General features: G+C 38.3%; 1 protein-coding gene across 1 annotated transcript in view; it reads right to left on the bottom strand.

Annotated features, from left to right (window-relative positions):
* Positions 1–10,467: 10,467 nt before the first annotated feature.
* LOC106555020 (guanine nucleotide-binding protein G(q) subunit alpha) overlaps positions 10,468–25,592 on the bottom strand; it is a 95,047-nt gene continuing 79,922 nt past the window's right edge. The window contains exons 6-7 of the mRNA XM_014073785.2: positions 18,704–18,857; positions 10,468–16,424 (exon numbers count right to left, since the gene is read on the bottom strand). Coding sequence (XP_013929260.1) covers positions 16,234–16,424; positions 18,704–18,857 — 345 coding nt within the window. The 3' untranslated portion in view covers positions 10,468–16,233. The remainder of the gene's footprint in view (positions 16,425–18,703; positions 18,858–25,592) is intronic.

Raw genomic sequence — 25,592 nt, 5'->3', positions numbered from 1 at the left:
CTTTTTCATCGCAATTCATGTTAGCTTGTCATTCTTCAACCGTTATGGCTCCGTGAAAGTGTATTAATTTGCCAGACAGTTTCTGTTTCATCTGTGGTGAATATACAGTGTTGAAGCAACAGCAGAATATTACAGACTTTGTGAAAAAGTATACTTTGCATTCTTTGGACTAAAAATTGGAGATCAAGATAAAGTTTGGGCGCCTCATAAAGTGTGCAAACGGTATGTTGAGGACCTCTGAAACTGGTTCAAGGGTAAGAAAAAATCTTTCTGTTATGGGATTCCTATGGTATGGTGAGAGCAAAAGAACCATAGTGATGACTTTTACTTTTGTTCATGCAATGTGAAAGGGTTTAATTCCAAATGGAAGCATTCCATTTCATACCCCAATCTTCACTCAGCAATTTGTCCCATCCCCCATGGCACAGATATACCAGTACCCAAGCCCCCTGCTACCTTGGAAGAGATACCTAGCTCCGATGAAGGTGAAGTCATACCTGAACCAGATGACGAATCAAGTTCTGACTTTGAAGATGATACAAGACCAAAATTGTTTTTCTCAGGAGGAGATGAATGATTTGGTAAGAGATTTGAATCTTCCCAAAGATGCCGCTGAATTACTAGGATCAAGGCTGAAAAGCAGGAATTTATTGTTGCCAGGAGTGTCATCTTCATGGTTCAGACATTGTGAAAAGGAGTTCCTTCCTTTTCTCGCCCAGGAAGACAAGTTGGTTTATTGCATCAATATCGAAGGTCTCTATGGGTCAATTTAAAATCCAATATGATTCAGAGCAATGGCGTCTTTTTATAGATTCTTCAAAAAGAAGTCTCAAAGCAGTTTTGCTCCACAACAGTTTTTATGCTTCCATACCTGTAGGTCATTCCGTACACTTGAAGGAAGCCTACGAGAACTTGGAATTGGTTCTTCATAAACTTAAATATGAAGACCATGGTTGGCAAGTGTGTGGGGACTTGAAGGTCTTGTGCATGCTGCTCGGGCATACCAAATACCCTTGTTTTCTGTGTCTATGGGACAGTCAAGACGGACAAAATCACTGGACCAAGAAGAGTTGGCAGCCGAGGGTGCTAACAGTCGGTTTAAAAAATGTCCTCCGCGAAACTTTAGTACCTTCCTATAAAGTTCTTCTACTACCTCTCCACATAAAATTGGGATTGATGAAGCAATTTGTAAAATCACTTCCAAGAGATGGAGAATGCTTCAAATAATTGGTCACCAAGTTTCCATGCCTGTCGGAGGCAAAATTGAAGGAAGGTGTGTTCATCCCACCAGATATTAGAAGGCTCATAGTTGATCAAGAGTTTGTCAATACCATGACGGAGCCTCAAAAAGAAGGGTGGATTGCATTTAAAGAAGTCGTACAGAAATTGTTAAGCAATAACAAAGATCCTCACTGCAAAAAGATTGTCAGAAGAATGCTGAAAGCATTTCAAGTTTTAGGTTGCCTGAGGAGTTTGAAAGTGCATTTCCTCCAGTCCCACCTTGACTACGGTACTTTCCTGAAAATTTGGGAGCTGTGAGTGAGGAACAAGGTGAACGATCCCACCAAGACATTAAAGAGATTGAAAAGAGATACCAGGGAAAATGGAGCATTACAATGATGGCAGACTACTGTTGGATGCTTAAGAGAGACATTCCAGATGCTACTCACAAGCGTAAATGCACCAAGAGGAGCCTCACAAGGAAGAGGAATCGATTTTAGTGTCTGTAGGTGAGCTCATTTCAGTTCAAAAAAGGATTTTCATGAAAATATTGTAATAAAACTTTAATTTTATAAGTCTATTTCCATTTATTTTGGGGTATTGCCTTATTTAACATAGTTACCTAAATTGTCAAGAAAAGTGATGTTCCTATGACAAAATGGAGGTCATTTTTGGATTCAGTACATCAAAAAACATAAAGATTACATGGAATAACCAAAACAGCTCTCGTTTTTTTTTTTTTTTTGCAGACCTGTGTAATCTATGTTTTATATACAGAATGCAAATAATAAGAAGAAAACGGCCGTGGTTGAGTTTAAGATATTCTATGCATTGGACCAGTGACGTGCAGTCACTAGAGGCAGGGGAGGCGGGGCCTCACCAGTCTCCTGAGGAAATTATTTTCAAAATAATTAAAAAGGCCAAGGTAGTTGCTCCCAGAGTCACAGTGACTCTGAGTCTCCTTAGTGCAGTTAATAGGAGGAGGCTAGAGAACTATGGGCCTCCTTTGCATAAGGATTTTTTCGCCTTTTAAGTGTCAACCAAGGGTTAAAACGTGAAAATTACGTATGCAAATGAGGCACGTGATATTCCCGCCTCCTCCTGCAGAGGGCACTTTGTTTAGAGCCTATTTTAAAATGTTTAAGCAGAGTCATCCACGTGGTGACTCTAGCAGCAACTAGCCTAGCCTGCCTGGCCCTGGCTAGACCAAATCTAGCATTTTCGACGCAGCTGGAAGGTATGTGGGTCAGAGCGAGGGGGGGGGGAGGAATTCAATTTATTTGTAATGTAAATAAATGTAATTTGTTTTTATTATGTGTATGTGCCTGTGTGTGTGGTGTTTTTTTTTACCCGCCTCTGCTGGCGCGCGGGCTAGCACATCTATTTGTATTTTTTATTTTTCATTTTATTTTTTTATTTTTTAAAACCATGCCGCCTCGGTGCGCCATAGAGTGAAACATGTCCTGGTTTGTGGCCGGACAGCATGCACTTTAAAGTGCAAGCGTGCAGCCTGGCCACAAACCAGGACATGTTTCACTGAATGGCCGGCCGGCGCGAAGGGAAGCCAGCAGTTTAGACCTCGGCCACCATTCAGCAAAACATGTTTCGCTGAATGGCGGTCGAGGGGCAAGCTAAAGTGCCGGCATGACTTTGAAGTGCCTGCTTGCCTTCTGTGCCGGCCCGCGCGGAAGGCAAACAGGCATTTAAAGGCATGCCGGCAGTTTAGACCTCGGCCGCCATTCAGCGAAACATGTTTCGCTGAATGGCGGCTGAGGGACAAGCTAAAGTGCCGGCATGACTTTGAAGTACCTGCTTGCCTTCTGCGCCGGCCCGCGCGGAAGGCAAGCAGGCATTTAAAGGCATGCCGGCAGTTTAGATCTCGGCCGCCATTCAGCGAAACATGTTTTGCTGAATGGCAGCCGAGGGACAAGCTAAAGTGCCGGCATGCACTTTAAAGTGCCAGTGCGCCTGTCCGCCATAGAGCGGGCTTGTTCTCTACTTTAAGGGGGCTTTGCACGGGAAGGAGGGGGCTCTCCTTGGCTTTCCTCCCTCTCAGCTGCAGCTGGGGTGAGGGGGGTGGATGGTGCGTGCACGCGCAATATTCCGGTCGGTGGGGGGGAGGCGAAATGCCACAAGGAAAATCCTGGCGCGTGAGGGTGGGCGGAGGCAGGGGGCTCTGCCAACGCCAGCCGCTGCTGCCCCTCCTTGGTGCTTCTGGTGTGCGAGGCTGCTTGGGGAGATTATTCATTTCTTGCATTCAGACGCTTGCCTTAAAGCCCCTGCCGCCAACCTCACCCAGCTATATCGAGCGAGCGCGCGCTCGGAGAGGCGGGCTCCGAGGCAAGCCCTCCGATCCTTATGCGGTGGGGAGATGAACCCTTCAGCTTGTCCTACCTCCCCTCCCCAAGCGGGTGCCCTCCTCCTCCTCTCCTTCAAAGGCAAGAGGCGGGCAGGTTTTTTTTTTCCAGAGCGGCTTGGTCCTGCCTAGATTGGAGGGGTGGGGGGAGGAGAATATAGAGGTCCTGCCCGCTTGCCTCACCGGCCGTGAACTTCACCGCACGTCACTGCTTTGGACTTTTGCTTAAATGGACTCCAGAGAATGGTATAGGACAGGAGGTCATGGAGGAATGTTGTCCATGGGGTCACGATGTATCAGACACAACTTTGCAATTAAGAACAACATGCATTGGTCTAATAAAAATATTAGACATTGCCTCTTTCCCAGTATAATTAATTTTGCTTTTGGGTGAACATTGGAAGTGTAAAAGTAAAGAAGGGATGTTTTATCCTCTCAGAAGCTGATGGAGTTTGCTGAAATGACAAAATTCACTATTTTAATTAAAGAAAAGAATATAAGTACTTTTGTTTCTACATGGAGACCATGTCTGAACTTTGTTCTTGAAGTGGAAAATAATGAAATTTTGATTTTGGGTTTTACCAATTAGATCCTTATAGAAATGGCTAGTTTACATTATTATGAAAAAAAAAAAAAGTTGTGATTTGGTGTTAATGTCAGAGAAAGTCAGAAGTCAATGTTTCTTTTTCTTTTTCCTAATCCTTCGTCACATTTCTTCCCCTCCCTTCCTCCCCTATTTACTTTCCTATTTACTTTCATATTTTGTTTCTTGTTTTGTCTTATAACTCAATAAAAATGTTAAACTTGAATTTTACTTTTGGAAGTACTGCTGTTATTAATAATAATGAAGTTGAAACAGACTTATTTAACAGTGTTATTTAGAACAATAATTGCTCTTTATACTCCTGTCATTTTAATATTACATTTATTAATATTTTAACATTTTAGAGTATCAATACATTTTAGATCTATCCATACAGGTAGTTCTCAACTGATGATTGTAATGGAGCCTACTCATTATGATAAGTTATGATGGTTGTAAAATGATGGTCAGGTGGCTGATTTTATCTTTTTGGTGGGGATGTTTAGCAAATACAGCAGTTGTAAAGCTAATTCTGTGGTCATTAAGCAAACCAATTGTTCATTAAGGGATGGTTTTGCTGAAAACTAGAAGTAAATGCCACATAAAATGTGGTCACATGACTGCAGAATGCTGCAAACAGCCCTAAATGCCAGGAGTCTGAAATGTGGTCATGTCACCATGGAGTCAACTGTCAGAACTTTGGAACAGCGTTATAACTACTTCTGGTAAACTCTGTCATAACTTTGAGTGATCACTAAGCAACTTGTTATAAGTTGAGTACTACCTATAGTTTCAAGTACACTTTATATGTCTATCCATAGTTTCAAGTGCCTGGTTTCATCAAAAGATATTTTGGGAAATGAAAAATAAAGCTGAATTAACTTGTGTATCCCATAAAACGGTGGTCTCCAACCTTGGCAACTTTAAGACTTGTGGACTTCAACTCCCAGAGTTGCTCAGCCAGCTTTGCTTTGCTGGCTGAGGAACTCTGGGAGTTGAAGTCCACAGGTCTTAAAGTTGCCAAGGTTGGAGACCACTGCCATAAAACATCAACTTCATTTTGTTGAGGTTTACAGAGGGCCTGAAAAAGTCTGGCTGCTTGAATGAGAAGCAAAGAGATGGTGTATTTGAATGAGATCCAAAAGCAAAGCCACTTTTAGATCTAACCAATGACAAGCCAACATAATTATGCCAAGGTAATCCCAATACAAGGGGATTTGTTCAAGTGTGATAAAAATGGAATGTAGGTATCCATCAGCTGATGCTGTATTTCATTTCTAGACTTTCCAGTTTTGTGTTTATTTGGTCTTAACCACAATGAGTTGCTCTTAAGGTTCATAGGAAGAAAAGACAAGGAAATGCCTTCAGCGAACCACATTTGGTAGAACTGGATAAATTAAGCGATTAAGGACACAGAAGTCCATTGAGCAATTAGTCTCTATCATAGAGTGTGCTAGATAAGAGGCACGTTTTAACAGATAACTCAAGGGAAAGTTTAGCCATTGGTCAGAACCTTTAGTTTTATTTTAGGAAAGTTCTGGTTGGTCATTTTTCCCAATATTTTTGGTTCCTGTATTTTATGCAACATTGCCGAAGAGAGATCTTCTAATCAGCTAAAGAAGTCCATTCTACTGCTCTAGCAAAATAGCAGCAGCAGCTCAAGAGAATCAAATGTTTAAAATGTATATGGTATTAGGATAAAATTACACAGGCCACTTTAAATATATTTATCTCTAATATGTCTTCATTACTCTTCCAATTTTGGGGTAACACGAAGGGAAAAATTGGATACTTGTCAACCCCATCCTAGATCAATATTTATTCTGGCTGAGGCATGACTTTAGATCAGTGGTCACCGTGAGAAAACTTTGGTGGTCTGCAGAAAAATTATTTGCTTTTTTTATATTCCACTAAATCAGGGGTCCTCAAACTATGGCCCCTGGGACGGATATGTGCAATGAACATTTGTGTTGATGCAGAAAGTCTCCCCCTTCAGTATCTTTTTGTGCGGAGCAGAGAGGGGCAGAAATTCCGACTTGTGGCCTGCTTCAGCCTCCTGGTGTTGGGCTTTGGGCGAAAGCTGGAGGGAAGCGCCGCTGGCGACGAAGAGCCGGAGGGCCTTGTTCCAATGGGATTGTATCATGGCCTGGAACTGGCTGACCATCTCAGCCCGCTGAGCCTCCAGGCCCCGGTACCTGACCTTGCACTCCCGCAGGTCATCCCTCTGCTTGGAAAGCCTATGCTCGAATCCTCAGAGAGGTGCTTCTGCTGAGACTCTTTCTCAGTCAGATCTAATTTGAACTGAGCAGCTGTTTTGCCAACTCTTTCTCGTGGTGGCTGTTTAGTTCCAACAACTGCTTTCTGTTGGGGCCCTAAGGAGCCTGGGCAGGCTGGGAGGGAAAGGGCAAGTAGAGGTTGGCAAGGTGCCCATCGGCATAAGTTACATTGAATTGGCCACGTTCACCCAGTCACATGACCACCTAACCACGCCCACCCATCTGGTCATTAGGCAGATTATATTAGTGGTCCACAGGATTTAAAATTATGAATTTAGGGGTCCCTGAGGTCCAAAAGGTTGGTGACCCCTGTTTTACATCATACAAAGTGTCAAATGTCTTTGAATCCAAGCTCTTTGCTAAGAACATGTGGAATTCTTTTAAATAAAGACAGATGCTGTAGATTGAAGCTGAGAGAAAAATCTGAGGTTAGCAGCCTCTGAATTTATTACAAGAGAAAAGTTGAGGAATAACTAAAAGAAGAGTTCCTTTGATAAAATACTATCTTGAAAAGTCAAGTAACATGACTATAGTCTTCCATCTGATCTTTGGTTTATTGTGCTGTACTGAAGTTTTTGTTTAACAATTCTCTGTACAGTTATTTTAGCATTCATCTGTATCATTAGATTGTGCATAAGGGAATAACTTCTCCTTAGAATCCAACTTGACGTTTTCTATAGATCCTGGCAGAAACTCATTTGTAGCACGAGTGGCCTTGTGTGGTCTGCCGGGAGTCTTACATCATCTTTAAATTTCATTTTTTTTTAAAAGGCAGCTTTCCCCCATCATCTGAACACCTCTACAACTGATTTCCATTAACTACTGTACTAAATGTTTGCCTTTCAGATTTCAGATTTTTTTTTCTTAAAGAATAACTTATTTTGCCTTTAGTGAAAATCATCTATTTGAAAAAGAAGGAAGGAAGGAAAAGCTGAAACCTCTAGATACATGCATATAAGCTATATAGGCAGCAAGTTGCATCACATTGACCTTTTGAATATCAGAAGGCTAGGGCAGCTTATGACAGTCCTATATCTCTCAAGGTTAGCGGGAGGATTCCAGTGAGGCATCAAAGCAAGGCATAGAAGATAAGAGATGGCAGCCAGGATTATCCAGCTGCTTGATCAAAAGCAGAAGGCAGGGCAGGTTGTGAAAATCTAAAGGACTTTGTGAGAAATGGAATCAGACCTCCAAGCATTTACTTTCCAAACTCAGCTGCTCTGTACATAGATATCTTATTAAATAAATGTTAACGTGGATGTCATCAGACAATGATTTGCAGCCTATGTGACATGTTGCCTGTGCAGGTGCAAGATGTTTCAGCCTCTTACAACTATGAGAAAATGAAGATCAGCATGCTAGCTACTTTTACCAGAATGCCTTCAAAGCCATAATTGTGATAAATAGTGTGACACTATTTATCTTTCCTGCCCCCCCTTTTTTTTGTGTAGTGGGAAAAAGAGAAATGTGAAAAACCATGGGAAGTAGGGGTATATTTTATTTGATTATCTTTAAAAATCCCCCAACACAAATATTCAAATCACCTCTTATGTGGCTTTATTATTAACCACAATCTGAACTAAATTAAGGGTTTACAAGGAACTGAGACGTTGCAGTTGAAAATGTCCCTACATTTAAGATTTGTTAAAATGATCAGTTTAGACTGAAACTGTTTGCCTCCTTTATTAGATTCTTAGAACACTACATATCCCTATTTTCAAGGAAAATTATCTGGGAAACTACTGTATGTTGTTGCCAGTTTAAGACCAGAAGCGGAAGAAGTGATGGTAGAAACCACAGTAACTGAGCCCACAGAACTTCCACAAGATTTCAGTCCTACCACTGGATAGAAACTTGATCTTACCTGCCCTTTCCACATTTAGGGACTTTGTGAAACACAATCTTGAATCAACACTTAGGTTCTGATGCCTAAGATGTCTTGGAATGTGACAGAAAAAAGTGGCTACCGGTAATTGAATGATACAGAAATGCTGTTTATACAACCAGGGTCCTTGAGAGTTCCACCAGTCTACAGATGAATGCTGGCCGAGTCCTGGGAGTCAATTCAGAAACAGTTGTCAAAAAAGAAACAAATGCCTTTGCAAATAATTGCAATTGCCCACATTGAGCTGTGCGTTAATAATTCTTACTCTTGGATTTCTTGACTCTCAACTTTGACCATGATTTTCATTAAAACACCTTTGTTGCATTTCAATGTTGACTTGATTCTTTTGTCTAATCAATCTATGTGTTGATTTCACCTGTCTCACTCATTTCCGTCTCTCATCCCTTATGTGCCTGGGAGAGAGAACTGCGGAATAACTCAAATCATTGTATAACTCAGTGTTTTTCAACCACTGTGCCGCGGCACACTAGTGTGCCGTGACATAGTGTAAGGTGTGCCGTGGGAAAAACACTTTATATATAGTCAATATAGGCACAGAGTTAATTTTTTTTAACATTTTCTAATGGTGGTGTGCCTCATGATTTTTTTCATGAAAAAAATGTGCCTTTGCACAAAAAAGATTGAAAAACACTGGTATAACTCATGCTTACAGAAAGCAGGCCAACAGGTAGTGAATATCTACCAAATTAGAATACTTGGGTAATAAATTATTAATGTCAGGGTGAAACATGGCAGATTGTTTTAAGGAAACTGATTGAGTTTAAATATTAATAGTGTGCTCATATACTTAACCATTTATACTTTGTGAATAAGCATTAAGAACTAAGAACTACAATTACTATTACATTTCCTGCTGCAATATTTGGCTTCTATTATTACCATCCTATAAACACAAAGAAGGGATTATATCATAGAGAATAATATATAGCTTTTTCCTTGGCTGACCCAATCACTCTAAATTTTACTGATTATCATTGACTGAAGGATAATTATAATTTGCTTCTATTTACTAGATTTTAAGGACCAGGCAGTATGATGTTCAAAACCATTTTTAAAAATGTAGGCAATATTAACTCAAATAAAACATTAATTACACATTTATCAAGAGGGGCACTGGAGAGCTGACAGCCCAGGTTTAAGACCTAACCTCAGTGCAACGGGATGAGCTCCTATTACTTGCCTCAGCTCCTGCCCACCTAGCAATTCTAAAACATGTAAAATGCAAGTAGATAAATAGGTATCACTTTGGTGGGAAGATAACAGAATTCTGTGTGCCTTGGGGGTATGGCCATGCTGGCCACATGACCATGGAAATTGACTTCAGACAATGCTGGCTCTCTCAGCCAAGAAATGGAGATGACACCATGCCTCGGTCAGATACAACTGACAGGGAAAAATTTACCTTTACCTTTTTACAGATTGATCATCTGTAGAGTTATCAAGTTAGCTTTTCTCATGATTTGAGAAATTCCCATTCTATTTAAGTACTGTGAACACCTTACACTCAACACAATTCTCACCATGCAAAAAATTAAGTATGTTCTCCTAGAGATTAAATAAAGTAGCACTCAGTGTTAGACTGCTCACTATTAACTATAATGAATGATATGCTTCTGATTCCTATTTGATATTTAAGACTGTTCTTCCTTCTGAACATTATTTTAAATTGGATTAGGAAGATTGTTAGCAGTCATTTAAATAAGTAGTTGCAATTTCAAAATCAAAACCCAACAGCTCTGCAGTAGAAATTCATATTGTAAGTCTCCACAAAGAAGGAAAAATCTATTTTAAGTTTTATATAGTAATATATTCCTTAGTAGGGACCTATGCATGGTCCTTAAGTTTTTTTGGTTACTATAAAGTGGTACACATAGTTTGGATTTCCTATTGAGTTCTTGTTATATATTTATATATACGAAGGTGTATTAATATAACTTGATAATGAACTAGCCCATCCATATTAAAGATGTTGAAGTTATACCGTCCAATATGGGAGAGTGGGAGAACATATTACCTTTTTCAAATATATTCAGGATATGTAGCTTTTTACAGATATGCATAGTTGGTTAGGAAACAATAATGGGAATAAAAATATTTATTCCTATAATATAATTATAAAAGAGCATTTAAAGATAACAATGAGGCAAAAGTACTTTAAGAGATGCAAATGTAGAGGAAGAAAGATGCTGGAGTACAAAAGTGTGGCCAAAATGCTGTAATTTTAACTAGTGCAGTCATTTGGGTATTATTATACATTAGCTGTTGCCAAAAAGGTTCAATCTCAAATCATAGATGATACATGCATTTGAAGGATATTAAGAACAAGCGTAAGTAATAAAATACTGCTGAGTTAAAAGTACAAGTCCCATCTGGTCAACATGTAGGTCTTATAAGGCCAGATTTCAAGATATTGTTATAAAGAAATCACTAACAAATTGAATTTTACAAGTATGTTGAAGAAAGGACATGGTTGAATCCTTCTGCTACCTGGCACTTTCAAAATCTTGTTTTAATCTTTCTGTTTAAACTTACTAGCTCCTATTTCATTTCCAGAGAACTTGTCCAAACATGAGTATTGTCTATAAAATTGTAGTAACTGCATTCAAGGTTTACTTTGAAGGAAATACAAGGAAAGTGACCCATTTGCAAGAATATAGGCATAATAAGAGTAAATGGGATTATCCATGTTTTAAATGCCGTTTAATCACAGTTCAAATGAATTCCCATATACTAGAAGAAAATGGAAATGTACTCCGGATAAAGCATGCCTTGCAATATGTAAATGAATTATTGTGAATTATTCCTGGACAATTCAATTCAATAGAGAAATCAAAGCAGATATATTTATTAACACTATCTTTAAGTGAATAATGTCTCATTCACCTAAAAGGCCCAAAGAGTAAACACAAAACTCCAGTTTATGGGCTATAACGATGTGCAAATGAATTTCCAAATTAGAATAAGGCTGTAGAATGAAAATATACATTTAATATCAACTATGGTGTATGTATATGAGGTATGTGGGCTAAAAAGCTATTTACAAAAGCCAGGAATCTGCCTAAATAACAGGAATCAGCCATTTGCAATATGTTATAGAATTTGAGATCAACAATATGAGGGGATTCCAAAGCCATGTTAATTATACTATTCCATTTCCCCTAAAATAGGGCCTTAGGAAGAGGTACAAATGTAATGGTAGCTGTCACAGCCATTCCACATAAAAAAGAAGTGGGATTTGATCATATGGTTGTGGCCGTAACCTTGACTTTTTTGACACCACCTGCAGACATCCTTGAATGTGGATTTGGCTGTGATCACCACTTGTGAAATGAAGGTACTGTTTGCTGCAGGCATAAAGGTTGTTTTGAAATACAAAAAAGTTTCAAGCAAATCTTTATACCTGGTGTACATTTTATTTTTGTTGTATGTTTTAACACTTATTAAAATTCTTTTAATCATTTAATCCGTCTTTTGCGATAACTCCAAAACGAACGGGAGAAGTCAACCTGTACGTCAAAAGTAATTTGACACTCACAACCAAAAGCTGTGAAAGCCCAGCTGTCTCTTTAATATGCAGACATTCCTCCCTATCATTTTTTTTTGGCAAATCATGCAGTCATTCTTGACTGATACATCACAAAAAAAGTCTGTTCCCTTTAAAACCTGGAAATCAGGAAAACAAAAATCCTTTCATGGTACAATTAAAATTAAAATGAAACTGATTCAGATAATCTTCACAATGGAAATAAAAATGGAAAAGCTTCTTGTACATTTATTCATCTTTTGTATGTCTGGACTGAGGATGGCAAATTTCAAGATGTTTAGAAAGAGTAGCCATGAAATAAAATAATAAGATCATTTCTATGCATGAATATGATCCACCAGCTTTCTTAAGATAATCCCCAATGAATTGAATGTGAAACACTGTTGCACAACTTCCATTAAATATAAACACTGAGAACAAATTTCAGACAGACGGGCATCCTAATTATCATTAAGACACAGCTTTCCACGAAACTGATTTGCAGTGTTACATTGTTTTGGCAAACTTACAAATCTTCTTAAGTTTACTTTGGATAACTTAGGAGGCACTAATATCTGGGCTCAAAATCTGTTAAGGCATATACCAAAACCAAACCCGTAACTATCCTCACCCTAATCTTCAGATAATAAATCTTAAATGGGATGAGGAATACCACTTTAAAAATCTGTGTTGCATTTTGATCTCTGGCATAAAGCAATGTAGTGATGACAATTCAAAGTTGTCTCAGCAGTCAAAGTTCTCCTTCAAATTCCCACAAAAAATGTAATTTACCTATACTATAGCTACATATGTCATGTTTAAATTCTTTATTATGGAAATTATATAGAAAAATACAGAGGTGTGAAGGGGGTCAAGATGATGGCCTCACTTCATAGTTTTTGATTTCCCCCTCTTCTGGTGCTTCCAAAATTCTTCAAAGGATCCATAATAAAGAACAATTCCACATCCTACAGCATATTTAACCTCTTCTGTTCTTTCTTTCCTTCAACCCATTTATAAAAAATAGAAGAAAAAAATCCACTTAAAGTGGAAAGGTTTATTTATTTCCTTTTAAAGAGAAGAGATATTGTCAAGACAAAAATGTAAGGTAGGCCTGGGCTCTAAACTTTTCTGACCTCAGACAATCACAAGCCCAGCACCTTTCTGTTCCTTCATGTGCGAGTGAAGCTGAAGAAAAATTTCACCTGCTTTCTCTCATTAACATTAATGCATGGATTTCTTCCGTCAAGATGCTTTTTTTATAGGCCCACAAAGAAACCTGAATATATATATGTATATATGTGGGGGGAAATCCCTAATCCTGTAAGAAAAGTTTTATGTGTCATTTTTCTCCTACAGTGCCAATTTTACAGTTAATTTTGACAATCCAACATAAAATATTTATAAAGGTATCAGCTGCAACATTGTCACATTTTTTAAAAATTACATTTTTTTTCAAATGTTAGTTTGAACTAACATTTGAAATATGACTTAAGTGAGCCATTGACTTTTGGGCGGGGGATAACATATGATAGCTGTTTGCAAAAATGAATTCCTATGAACCCCCTAGTAGCATGAAGTAATTGTATGTTTAAAATTCCCATTGAGTGTTGGAAATACAAATACAAAAAAAACCCACCAAAAAACCTCAAATGGCATACATGTTGAAATGAGCGCCCTATATTTAAAAAAGCTTCCAACCCAGTGATTTTTCATGATCCTCTTCTTGTATCTTGTTCCTATTACCCCTTCTTGTGAATAGCTTCAACATATGCTCCCATCATCTTATCAAAGCAGACAAGCTTAACTAATTGTGGAGTTGCCAGCTTAATGGTTCTTGATAGCTGATCAATGCCTTCAATATTAAGTGGCCACAGAGAATCTTCACTGTGGTAAAAAACAAAACAAAAAACCACAACAACCCATTTTTACCATGAAAAGTCTGGAGGTGCAAATTAACCTTTCCATTTGCCAAATAACAATGTAATCCAACAAGAAAGAGTTTAAATTCCTCTGTGTGTATGCATATGCACGTGAGTGTCCATTCCAATTTTAACTCAGGGCAGTGCAAATGATTTTATACTGCATGATGCTAGTACCACTCTGAACAATAATAACTGTTTGTAGATTAAAAATTAAAAAAAAATCCTAGTCAGAAATAAACTGACAAAATGCACATTCTTCTCTGTTAAAAAAGTAAATAAAATAACATTATTTAAATTGTGAATTATCTGTAAGACATACATTACAGTTACATAGATACATATCAATACAGCACATTTAATCTGCCCAAAATGATTACAAAGCCAGTATGGATGCTGTGAGATACATATACGTATATGTATACATATCTCACAATGATTACAGCATTCATAATTGCACTAGGCCTACTATTTTAAAATTACAAGATTTCATGATTAGGGAACAAAAGCAATCCAAGTTTTCATCAATTCTAATAGAAATAATTAAGGATCAATGAAATCTTATTAGTAATATGGTGTAGATTATTCATGAAGCCTTATTTTAAGAATGTTATACTGGGAATCTGGCCCTTGGGCCAGTAATACTAAAGCTTGGCAGATTGCTCCTACACTTGAGGTTTAGTCGTAATTTATCGCATTCATTGTCTCCTCTGTTGTCCCAAAGTATAATGCAGATAATTTATTTTAAACCTAGAACTGCAAAAATTACCTTTTAGAAAAATTAGTTGAATTTCGTATCTGACTTTCCTACCTTGTGTACAATATTCCAAACTGACATTTTTTTTTATTTACAGAGTTGTTTTACACAAAACTTTAAAAATCTTATTTCAATCCAAAATAGAGAGAGAGAGAGAGAGAGAGAGAGGAGGGGGCAGAGTGAGAATATCCACCAAAACAGGCGTAGTGGGTCCCCCTCCAATTCTATTATTAAAACTGATATATTTACTCAGAAACCATTCTTCTGAATCCACTGGACTTGTTCTCAAACAATTATATATAGGTTTAACTTTCCATTTTGTCATTACACACAAATACAATTTCATATGTACAGTCTCTCTCTCTCTCTCTCTCTCTCTCTCTCTCTCTCTCTTTTAGCCATTTTGGTTTTTTCCCATTAAAAGTGCCTTACTTGGTAAAGAAGGAAAATAAGAACAGTGTCCAATCTTATAGCACTTTAGATACAGTATTAAAACTGTTTTTTAATTAGGCCATATGCATATGTATGTAGCACCATTTTTTTTTACTCATAATGTTATGGGGGAAGCTTGGCATTGAGAAATGGAATGCTTTTTAGTACAAAGAGGAAACAAAAAAGCTAAAATCTCATTGCTTTAATATTTGGCAGTTGTCTGGAAGAGATCCCCAACCAGTTAATTTGGTATCTTAAATAATCATCTTATATTTTGTAATCACTGTGTTTATAAGAAGAAAAGAGTCAAATCTGGCCAATAGTTTCTGCACATTTTTAAAAAAAATCTGAAATTGGGATAAGAAATCTAGAGTGTCTGCTTAATTTAAAAACTAATCAAAATAGAGGTTTCAGGGTATAATATCTCCATGGCATATATTTGGCATCTGTGATTAAGAAGCAAAAAAGGGGGAAGGGGGAGGGATTTCCCCCCTTAAAAATTGGTTTTGGAAGAGAGTAAATGGCAAGTTCAGATCAAAAAGTCAAACTGCTTCAAAAATGCCCTTTCTCAGTAATTTGTTGCTGTGTTCTATGTAGTTTGTTGTTTTTTTTCTGTGGTACTGCTATGGATAAAAATCTGTAACACTGCTATTAATATTCCCAATGAACAACATTCTTTCAGTGCAAAGTTGATACTGAAAGGTAGGTATACTTTACATCTGCCAAAAATTAAATAAAATCAGAATATCAATAGATCTGATCCCTCATAAAAGTAGTTTCCGATGGCTTAAATTCTAGTGACAGATTTTCCCCCTCACCAATCTAAGAAGGACACCTGAAAATTAAGTTTGTGGGGATAGGTCTTGTACCTGAAAAAAATAAATCAAGACAGACACAGGCAGAGACAAGAGGAGGGAGAGCCCAACTTGATTTTGCTTCAGTCACAACAACAAAAAACCAACCCAAACCCCTATCATTTTGTGAGTGCACAACTGAGAATTTAGAACACATTAAGTCACAAAATTTTGACTTAAAAAAAGAGGAAATGAGCTGTGAATGTAGTTCAGCATCTTTTGTTTCTTTTCCTCTGTAAAGTTTAAATAAAATTGTAATATTTAACTACAAACTCTGCAAATATTAACAGAGTCCAGGCCAGCAATAAATTAGTATTACGCAGATCATTTTCACAGATAATACAGTCCCTCTTGAATATCTTCAATTGCCCGAAGTGGGTAGATAGAGATCTAAGAGGCACAGTTAGACCAAGTTGTACTCCTTCAGGTTTAACTGTAAGATAGTGTCCTTGACAGCAGCAAAGACGAAGCGGATATTCTCTGTGTCTGTGGCACATGTGAAATGGGAGTAGATAATTTTTTCACTCTCAGGATTCAGGTCAACAAACATCTTCAAGATAAATTCTCTTGCTGCCTGTGCATCTCGCTGAGGTCCTGTTACACCAGAAAAGAAGTAGATTGAATTTTATCTTTAGAAAAATACAGGTAGCCCTTGACTTACAACTATTGGTTTTGGGACCATTCAAAGTCATGATGGTACTTTAAAAAAATGACTTATGTCCATTTTTCACCTTATGACATTGTAGCGCCCCCCCCCCCTCAGTGATGTGATTAAAATTTGACCGCTTGGCAATCAGCATGCATTTAAGACAGTTGCATTGACCCCAGGGATGGTGGTCATGTGATCACCTTTTGCAACATTCTGACAAGCAAAGTCAATGGGGAAGCCAGACTCACTTAACGGCTGCAATGATTCACTTAACAATTGTGGCAAGAATGGCTATAAAATGAGGCAAATCTCATTTTACAACTGTCTTGCTTAGCAACATAATTTTTGGGCTCAATGTGTTCGTGAGTCAAAGACTTACTTGTAAATGGCTATTATTACACTGTGGTGATATCTAAGCAAGAAATGAGGACTGAATATTGAAGGATGGCAGAGAAGTTGTGGATACATCCCAACATCTTAATCAACAATCATGGTAACTTGGAGAATTGATATTTAATCTTTTAAACAAGCCAAAGGCAAGAATTTGACAGTACATTAGGATGGGAGCTACTGTACTACTATACTTTAAACCAGGGGTATCAAACTCAAGGCCTGGGACCGGATCCAGCCTGCGGGGTTCTTAGATCTGGCTCACGGGGCTGCTTTGGAAACAGTGAAGAACTGGCCCGCAGTGCCTCTGCCAGCAAAAACCATTTTCGCGGGCAGAGGGTTGCAGGAGGCTGTCCCAGCTGAAAACTGAGCTCGGGAGCCCATTTTCGCTGGCAGAGGGCATGGACCACCACAGGTACCCCCGACACATGTGATGTTGAGTTGGCCATGCCCACCCTGGACTCCCAAGGTCAAATACAACCCTGATGCGGCCCTCAATAAAATCAAGTTTTACACCTCTGCTTTAAACAAATAGAAAAAGTACAGGGGAAGAAATGATTGAGAAAGAAGATAGGGGGCCTCATTTTAGAATAAGATTAGAGTGACTATCACTGGGAATGGAAGAGTACACCAGGCAATATAGCCATTGGGAAAGAAACATGTCAGCTTTTAAGGGTGGAGGGAAAAGTGAAGGGGAAAAAAACCCTTCTCTTTGCTTCCTTTATTAGAACATTTTTCAGCAGGTGCATTCTCTCTTTCTCTCTCCACTTCTGAATAAATAGAGGGACAAGGCATAAAGTATAATTATCAATTTAACAAACCACATCCTTTTAGTAAGACATGGAAGTCTCCCTGCATTGCATGTGAATTTGACTTACCGTATTTTCACGACTATAAGCCGCACTGAAAATCCTAAAATTTGATCCAAAACCGGCAGTGCGGCTTATAACCCGGTGCGCTTTATATATGGAAAAAGATCTCCCAGCTGCTTTCGCGGCTTCCTGGAGCGCCAAGAACCTTCGCGCTCTTCTCCGCTCCTCGCGACTGCAATAGATGTCCAGAAGCGGGTTTTGGGGCTAATGGGGATTGGATTTCCAGCTCGATAGCCCCTGCCGCCTCTGGACGTCTATTGCAGTTGTGAGGAGCCGAGGAGAGTGTGGAGAAGAGCGCGAAGGTTCTTGGCGCTCCGGGAAGCGGGAGAGGCGCGCGGTTTGGTTTCTCCTCCCTGGATGTCGCAGTAGCAGCCCCAAACTCACCGATCTCAGTGTTTTTCGCATCGGGGTGTGCTGCAAGAGCATGCCCCGATGCGAAAAACACAGAGATCGGTGCGCTTGGGGCTGCTGCTGCGACGTCCAGGGAGGATAAACCAAGCCGTGCGCCTCTCCCAGCTGCTTTCGCGGCTTCCTGGAGCGCCAAGAACCTTCGCGCTCTTCTCCGCTCCTCGCAACTGCAACAGATGTCCAGAAGCGTCGGGAAACGTGCGGCTTATAACCCGGTGCACTTTATATATGGAAAAAGTTTGAAAAATTAACGTTAATTGATACTGCGGCTTATAATCCGGTGCGGCTTTTGGTCGTGAAAATACAGTATTCTGTTCTGTTCATCTCATGTGATTGGGAAGAATGACATATATGGTAAACTCCATCACTAACAACTGACAATCTGAACATGTAGTTAAGAATGCACAATTTAATTAGAAGTTTGGGAATGGTGGCCACAATATGACAGAACAACGGAAGGCAAGCTTGTTCTCACCTATCAATTGTATAATGTTGTCTTGTTGCTGTTACACTATTCGCATACAATTTTTATGGGGACAAAAACACAAACTTACCATCATACTCCGGGAAATAGTCAACTAGATGTGAATACATTATTTTCTCCTCTAAAAGGTCTTTCTTATTTAAGAATAGAATGACTGAAGAATTCTGGAACCAGGGATATGTGATAATTGTCCTAAATAGTGCTTTGCTTTCCTCCATTCGATTCTGGAAGAGCAAAAAATAGTCAAGTAACATTAACATACCTATAATGATTGTTTCAAAGGCACAATCTGTTCATATGTTTACCCCCCTTGATAGATGCACAAATCATACAATTAATAGAAAAAGGCATATATATATATAGATGCAAATATATGAAAAGATGAATCGGGAGTTCTCTTTAAATTCCAAGGCTCAACTCATCTAATCAATTCAAAAATAACTGGAGGCTTGCATTGTTTTTCGTATTATCCTCTAGCACAAGGTTTCCACTTTCTGTTTCTTGCTTAGCATTAATCATAGGCTGAAGTGATTTTGAAATAACTTTACTACATAATATTTTTTCCCCAAGACGAAACTTCCGGGAAGAAATGGTGAACTGAATATAGATCTGCCAAAAATTGATGACTCTAGCAAAATGAAGACCCAGTAACGCTCTTCATATGTCCTCTTCAAACAAGGAAAGGACCTGGGATCACCCACAAATGCTGCCTATCGTTGCTCCTCACAGAGAGGCTGCAAGATAACAGTCTGATGAGTTTAGAGCTCTGGGAGACTAGTCACCTTACTCAAGGTTCGAGGTTCATTTTATTTATATGCCGCCCTATTCCCAGTGGGACTCAGGGCAGCTCACAAACCCAAAGAAGGGGAAGGGAAACACAAGAACTACAACAAAAAGTACAGGGCATTTAAAACAACCAACAGCCAAGCCACAGTCAGGATCTTTGAAAGGACACAGGACAAATATACTTCCTTTTAAAAATAACTTTTGGAAATAGTTGTTATTGCTCTTCTAATCACTTTCGGAAATTGTTTTTTAACTGCTCTTCAGCTATTAGAAACCTTTGGATTGACAAATTTTACAGCACGGGAAGGTTTCCTTCAAACCTCAGGAAAATAATTTTTAAATAAGATTTTAGAATTAGTTATAAGAATCCATCCCACAAGAAAATGCTTTTGTTTTGAATTATCTTTAAAGAAACATGACAGGATGATATTTTGAAGGTGGACACTAGAGGGAACGAGAAGGAACTAATGATTACAATTAAAGGAGAGGACCACTTAAATGTGATTTACAGTACTAATGTGGAATGAGGCATAACATTGGACATATTAAAGGATATTTTTGAACAACTGACCAGAAGTTAATTTTAAGACTATCTATGCTGGGTATGAAAGATAAGGTCCACACATGAAGGTTTAATTAAATTGATTTATTGCTACTCACGCCTAGATACAGGAATATTCTCAACTAATGGTTAGCACCTGGTAGAGGTTAGATAAAGGTCAGCAGAATTCAAGGGGATTTGACTTAGTTTACTTATGGCTATGTAGATTCAGGCTGATCCCTCTTTTAACTTTGCCTCCAATATTTGCCATTCTTTCCTCTATAGTCTACCTCTACAGATAGACTGTGTTTTAAAAATATTAAGGGATGTATAAATAAAAAACAAACAAACCAATATTGACAAATCTGAAATTATGAGGATTTAAGGATTTGTTTGTAGATAAGTGATGGGATAAGAAAAGAAGAGATCACCCCAATAAATATTAAGTGGCCCATGCAGAATGTTCTCTTCTATTTTTGACTGAAGCTTTTGCTTCTATTAGTTTGCAAACGAAGAAATATCCTATCTTTATAAATACTGTATCACTGCAGCCAGGAGTTATTGCAATTAGACAGCTGTAGGTTTTATTATATGACTTGGCTATAATTTAATCAGTAAAACTCATTGGTAAATATGCATTCTTCAAGGATGCCAAAACATTTCAATTATATTATTTTTACACAGAAAGGCTCTAACAGCATAAATAGAAGAATCAAAATTAGTAAATGGTTTTTAAAAGAATAAAGATGTGTGCACATGTACACATAAATATATTTTGCACCTTAGTCTGTTCCTTAGTCTTTGCTTCTAGATAGGCCTTTTAATATGTGTTGGCAGTAGTTCATTACAGTAATTACATAACGCACCTAAACATCTCTATCATCTATTAGTGATTAGACTCTCTGTTTTTTCTTTTGGTCGGGATTACCCATTTAATTAGTAATACCAAGAACAGAAGCACAATTCTTTGTATACAAGACTGTTCTTTAGTTCTCTGCTTTCATAAATTTTGGATATAAGTTGCTTTGATGCTATGCCCTGTTCAGACACAGCAGCTTTTGTGAACATATGCTCTGCTGGCCTAGACACTTGCACACATACCTCCTAAAAAAGATTTTATCCAAAATTGCTGGATTTCAAACTACTCCAAATTCACATTTTTAAATACTCTGTGCCTTCTCTATATACATTGATAAGTTTTCATCTTTACAAAATAAAACTGTAGGTATGGAGCTTATGAATAATAGTTTATCTGCAAATATCAATACTTGGTTTAGAATACTTTGTTTTGTACAGTGAAATTCCCCAAATTAATATATTTAATCTTTGCCAATCAGCAAAATATGACCTCTATGTTTTTCATTCTAAGCTAAATGAAAACAGACGACTGTTTGCGCTCCTTAGAGTTATAGTTAGACAATGTAAAACTTTATTTTACGCTGAACCATGTAAGCATGGCATTCTTATGTGCTGCCATTGTGTTAAAAAATATGAACACTAATTCTAAGGAGGTACGACAATTGCAGGCTGACCAGTTTTTAAAAGATAGTTTAACCTAACTGTATTTTTTTGAGACAGTTTCTATGCTCATTAGTTTGTCAGAGTTGACTTGAGGTATCCTCAATAGCACTTTCACGTAGGTAACAATTTATTTAATTGTTAACAGGAATGCTAAAATTACATTAGGCAGATTAAGCAAAATATGTTTAAGTGTATAAGGCAGGGGTCTCCAACCCCTGGTCCATGACATGATAGAAACTGGGCCAGGCAAACAAGCAAAGCGCCATCCGTGGGATGCAAGCAGCATGTGAAACCATGACCCTTCTGGTTCGCAGAAAAACCTCTCTCCACAGCACCGGTCCTGGTGCCCAAAAGTTTGGGGCCCGCTGTTCTAAGGCATACACCAAGTACCCAGAACTTCTGGAACACTGTAGCAGTTCATGCATGAAGGATTTTTCCAGAGTTGAATCTATTGAATCAATATTTTACTACTACTTTAATGGCAAGGTCAGGTTTATCCTTGTGATCCTAACACTTGCAGCTTTTTTGATAATGAGTAGAAAACTCTGCTGTAGAAGCATTTTGGGATTCATTAACCAACATTTTTGATAAAATATGGCAATTAGGACTAAGCAATGCACATGTGTAATGCAGTTAATGGAAAGGTCATAGAAAATTAACTATTTATTATTATGATCACTGGAAAAGCTTTTATAGCAAGATCGGTGTTAGGAACGCTAATGTTATGTTTTAGTAAAAATCAGCCCTCAGAAAGCTAGTGAATAGATCTCTGATTGTAAATAAATAAAGCTTAAGTAAGGCCAAGAATAGTTCAAAGTAAACTGACTTGTTGTACAGATGACAATCAATAAGCTGACGACCAAATGTAGGCAGGATTGGATGCTCATTCTTGGCCTTTTTTGTGGTATGTTCGATTGCTTGATTATGTGCCAACAAATCATTGTTGACTTTTATTCTGCATATTAAAATAGCAGCTATAATTAAATACGTGTATTTTGAGATTTCAAAGTTATAACATAATTTTACCCATTTATGATAATCAACAACATTTTGATTATAACCCTAGCCCTTTATCAATTATTATAATGCAATTGCAGACTACTTGAATTTTTTAAAATAATAATTAGTGAAATAAGGTTTAAATGGGATTTTAGACAGTTAAATAATTTTCAAACCTTATTTATTGGCGTTCACAAAAAAAAAAGTATATCTACTGTGTAATAATCCTGTTCCCAACTATTTTCTTTTCTTCTTAAAGAAAATCACAATATACAAACTATTATATTTTATTTTTGATCCTCTAAAAATATTAGGAAGATTTATGGGTGTCTTGACTGAATGTTGAAATGTTTTATGGATTTCTCTGGAACATTTGCCTTCTTATAGGGAGCGAAGATTTAAGTGCATATCTTTATGTTTGGGAGCCTGTCAAAATGTCTGATGATGTCTACCATATGGCAGATACTGCCTCATTGAGTTGGTCACAAATTATTCCAATTCCTTTTTATTTGGAACACTATTCCAGGCACATTGCTGATAACTCTACCCCAAGAGCTGAAAATGCAAGCTCTAGTACTAAAAGTCAAAAAGCACAGTGAAAAAAGAAGGAACTAAAATTAAATGTAAAGGAGACTACACTAATGACAATAGGTAGAACAAACAGCTTTAGAATAGACAATGAAGATATAAAAATGGTGGCTACATTCTTCATTTTAGAATCTAATATCACTGGTAAAGGAACAAGTGGCCAAGAAATATGCTGCAGGCCAGCCCTTGATAGATCAGCCATGACAGTTTTGAAAAATGTATTTGAATACCATGATGTGTCTATATCAGTGATGACAAACCTTTTTGGCACTGAGTACCTAAAAGGGGGAGGGGGAAGGGGAGGGAGAGAGAGAATGTACTCCTTGGGGCCGCAACCCTGAAGAGCAACTGCCCAGGGGGCATATGTACACCGAGAAATGAACTTCCGGTTTCCAGTGTGCACATCTGCGGCATAGTTCGTTCCTCTTCTGGGTTTCTGCACTCATGCACGTGCGATGATCAGCTGGCCGGTACGCATGTGCACGCCAGAAACTAGAAGACCAACTCTTTTGCTTTCTGGCACTGCTTCTCGTGCAAAGGATAGCTGATAGGCGTGTGTGCATGCGTGCCAGAAACCTGGAAGAGGAATGAGTGGTGCCATACGTGCCAGGTGACATAGCTCCATGTGCCACTTTGGGCACACATGGTATAAGTTCACCATCACGGGTTTATATCTTCCAAGATCAGAATCATGCAAGCCATGGTATACTCTATAAACATGGAACCTAAATATGAATTTTAAGAAGCAGGATAGGAAGATCCTTGATGTTTTTAAAATATTGTGTTGAAGAAGACTCCTGAACAGCCAACAAAACAAACTGATCTCATCAAACAAATCAACCCTTCAAGGAACAAATGGCCAGGTTCAAATTATCCTACTTTGGCCAGCTCTCTGGAAACGATTGTAATGCTGGGACAAATGGAAGACAGGAAGAGAATGGCCAACAGCAAGATAGATGGATTCAGTTTCAGTGGCAATGACTACACTATTGGGTGCCTCAAAATAACAAATTAGGGATAGATTGTCATGGAGAAAATCTATTCATGTGGTCAACAGGAGTTGAAAATGACTTAATGACATATAATCAATCAGGGCAGATCAATATTACTGTGCATTCAGGAAATGTGGCATCTATTCTAAATATTTTTGTTACAAACTGAACAAAAATTATATGGAAAATGGTTAGGATGGAATAGAAGGATGTATTGCTGCACACATGGGGAGGTTTTTTCAAGTACTATAATTTTTACTATAGTAAAAATTAATGCAAACTACAAAGAGATAGGAAAATAAAACAAATAAAAGTTACAAAGGGAAAAAATAGAAAATACATAAAGAAAAGGAAAAAAAGGGGGGGGGGATAAAAATAAGAATAAAGAAAAAAAATTCCTTTCTGCCATAGTTATTGATTCTAGTGAAAGTTACCTCAAAGTCTATGCTTCCCATTCTCACAGATTTTAGGTAGCTAAGAATCTAAACAAATAAATTACACCTGGAAACCTCAATTACATACAAGCATAAAAATAATCAATAAATACTGACAAATGCAAACACCACATGCCGGATATCAATCCTGTTTAGAATCAATCCCTGCTTCCAGTATTTGGATACTTTCTTTCCATGGAAATGGAACAGGGAAGTCTTTGACATTTACCTTAAACTTATGAAAAATGACGCCAACTGGATTCCCACTGGTAGTTCCAACCAATTGGGGGAAGCCACTGAGAATGCCTACCTCTGAAGCCAATCAGAGGGTAGAATCTGGAGAAACTGACCTTATTTGATCTAACTGAATGGACAGATTAATGCAGGAGAAGCCAATTTCTCAGATAACTGGGTCCCCATCCATACAGGGTCTTAAAATGCTGACATACACCTTGACTTGCACCCAAAGGCCAACTGGTAACCAATGAAGCTCCTGAAGTATCAAGGACACCTGAGGATATTGAGATACTCCATTCAATACCCAGGCTTCCAGGTTCTGCAACCATTATGGCTTCCAGATTTTTGTCAAGGGAAATCCCATGGATTCCTGTAATGTCCCATGGAAAGGACATGGGTGTGACTATGGCATGAATGACTGTGCGCATTCTGATCCAGAAATGTAAAAGATGTAGCTGTGTAAAAGCCCTCTTATCCACAATTGCCAGCTATTCCTTGAGCAGGAACTTGAATTTAGTAGAATTGCAGATCATCTCTGAGTGAGGAAATATAAACTCATTTAGAATCAAAGACTGAATTGCCCTGGAATAAACCGGGGTGGGTTGCTGCTGGTGTTACTGCCGGTTCGCAACCCACATGTGCATATGCGCAATTCAATGTAAATTGTTCTGTGTGCAGAATCATTTACAGTGAACTGCACACACACACAGTCACTAAAATCCAAAAAGGTGGTGGCCAAGCGGCATTGAGAGAACCGGTTGGGCCGTGGCAGGCCTGGGTTGCTGCTGGTCATGGAACCCAGGTCTGAATTCCACTACTGGTTCGACTGAACCTGGCCAAACTGGCAGCAACCACTTCTGG

This window comes from Thamnophis sirtalis, unplaced genomic scaffold, assembly GCF_051295495.1.
Source record: "Thamnophis sirtalis isolate CommonGarterSnake01/CBP01778 unplaced genomic scaffold, rThaSir2_p1.2 scaffold_5, whole genome shotgun sequence".
Classification (NCBI taxonomy): Eukaryota; Metazoa; Chordata; class Lepidosauria; order Squamata; family Natricidae; genus Thamnophis; species Thamnophis sirtalis.
This window is presented reverse-complemented; position numbering and strand designations above follow the sequence as displayed.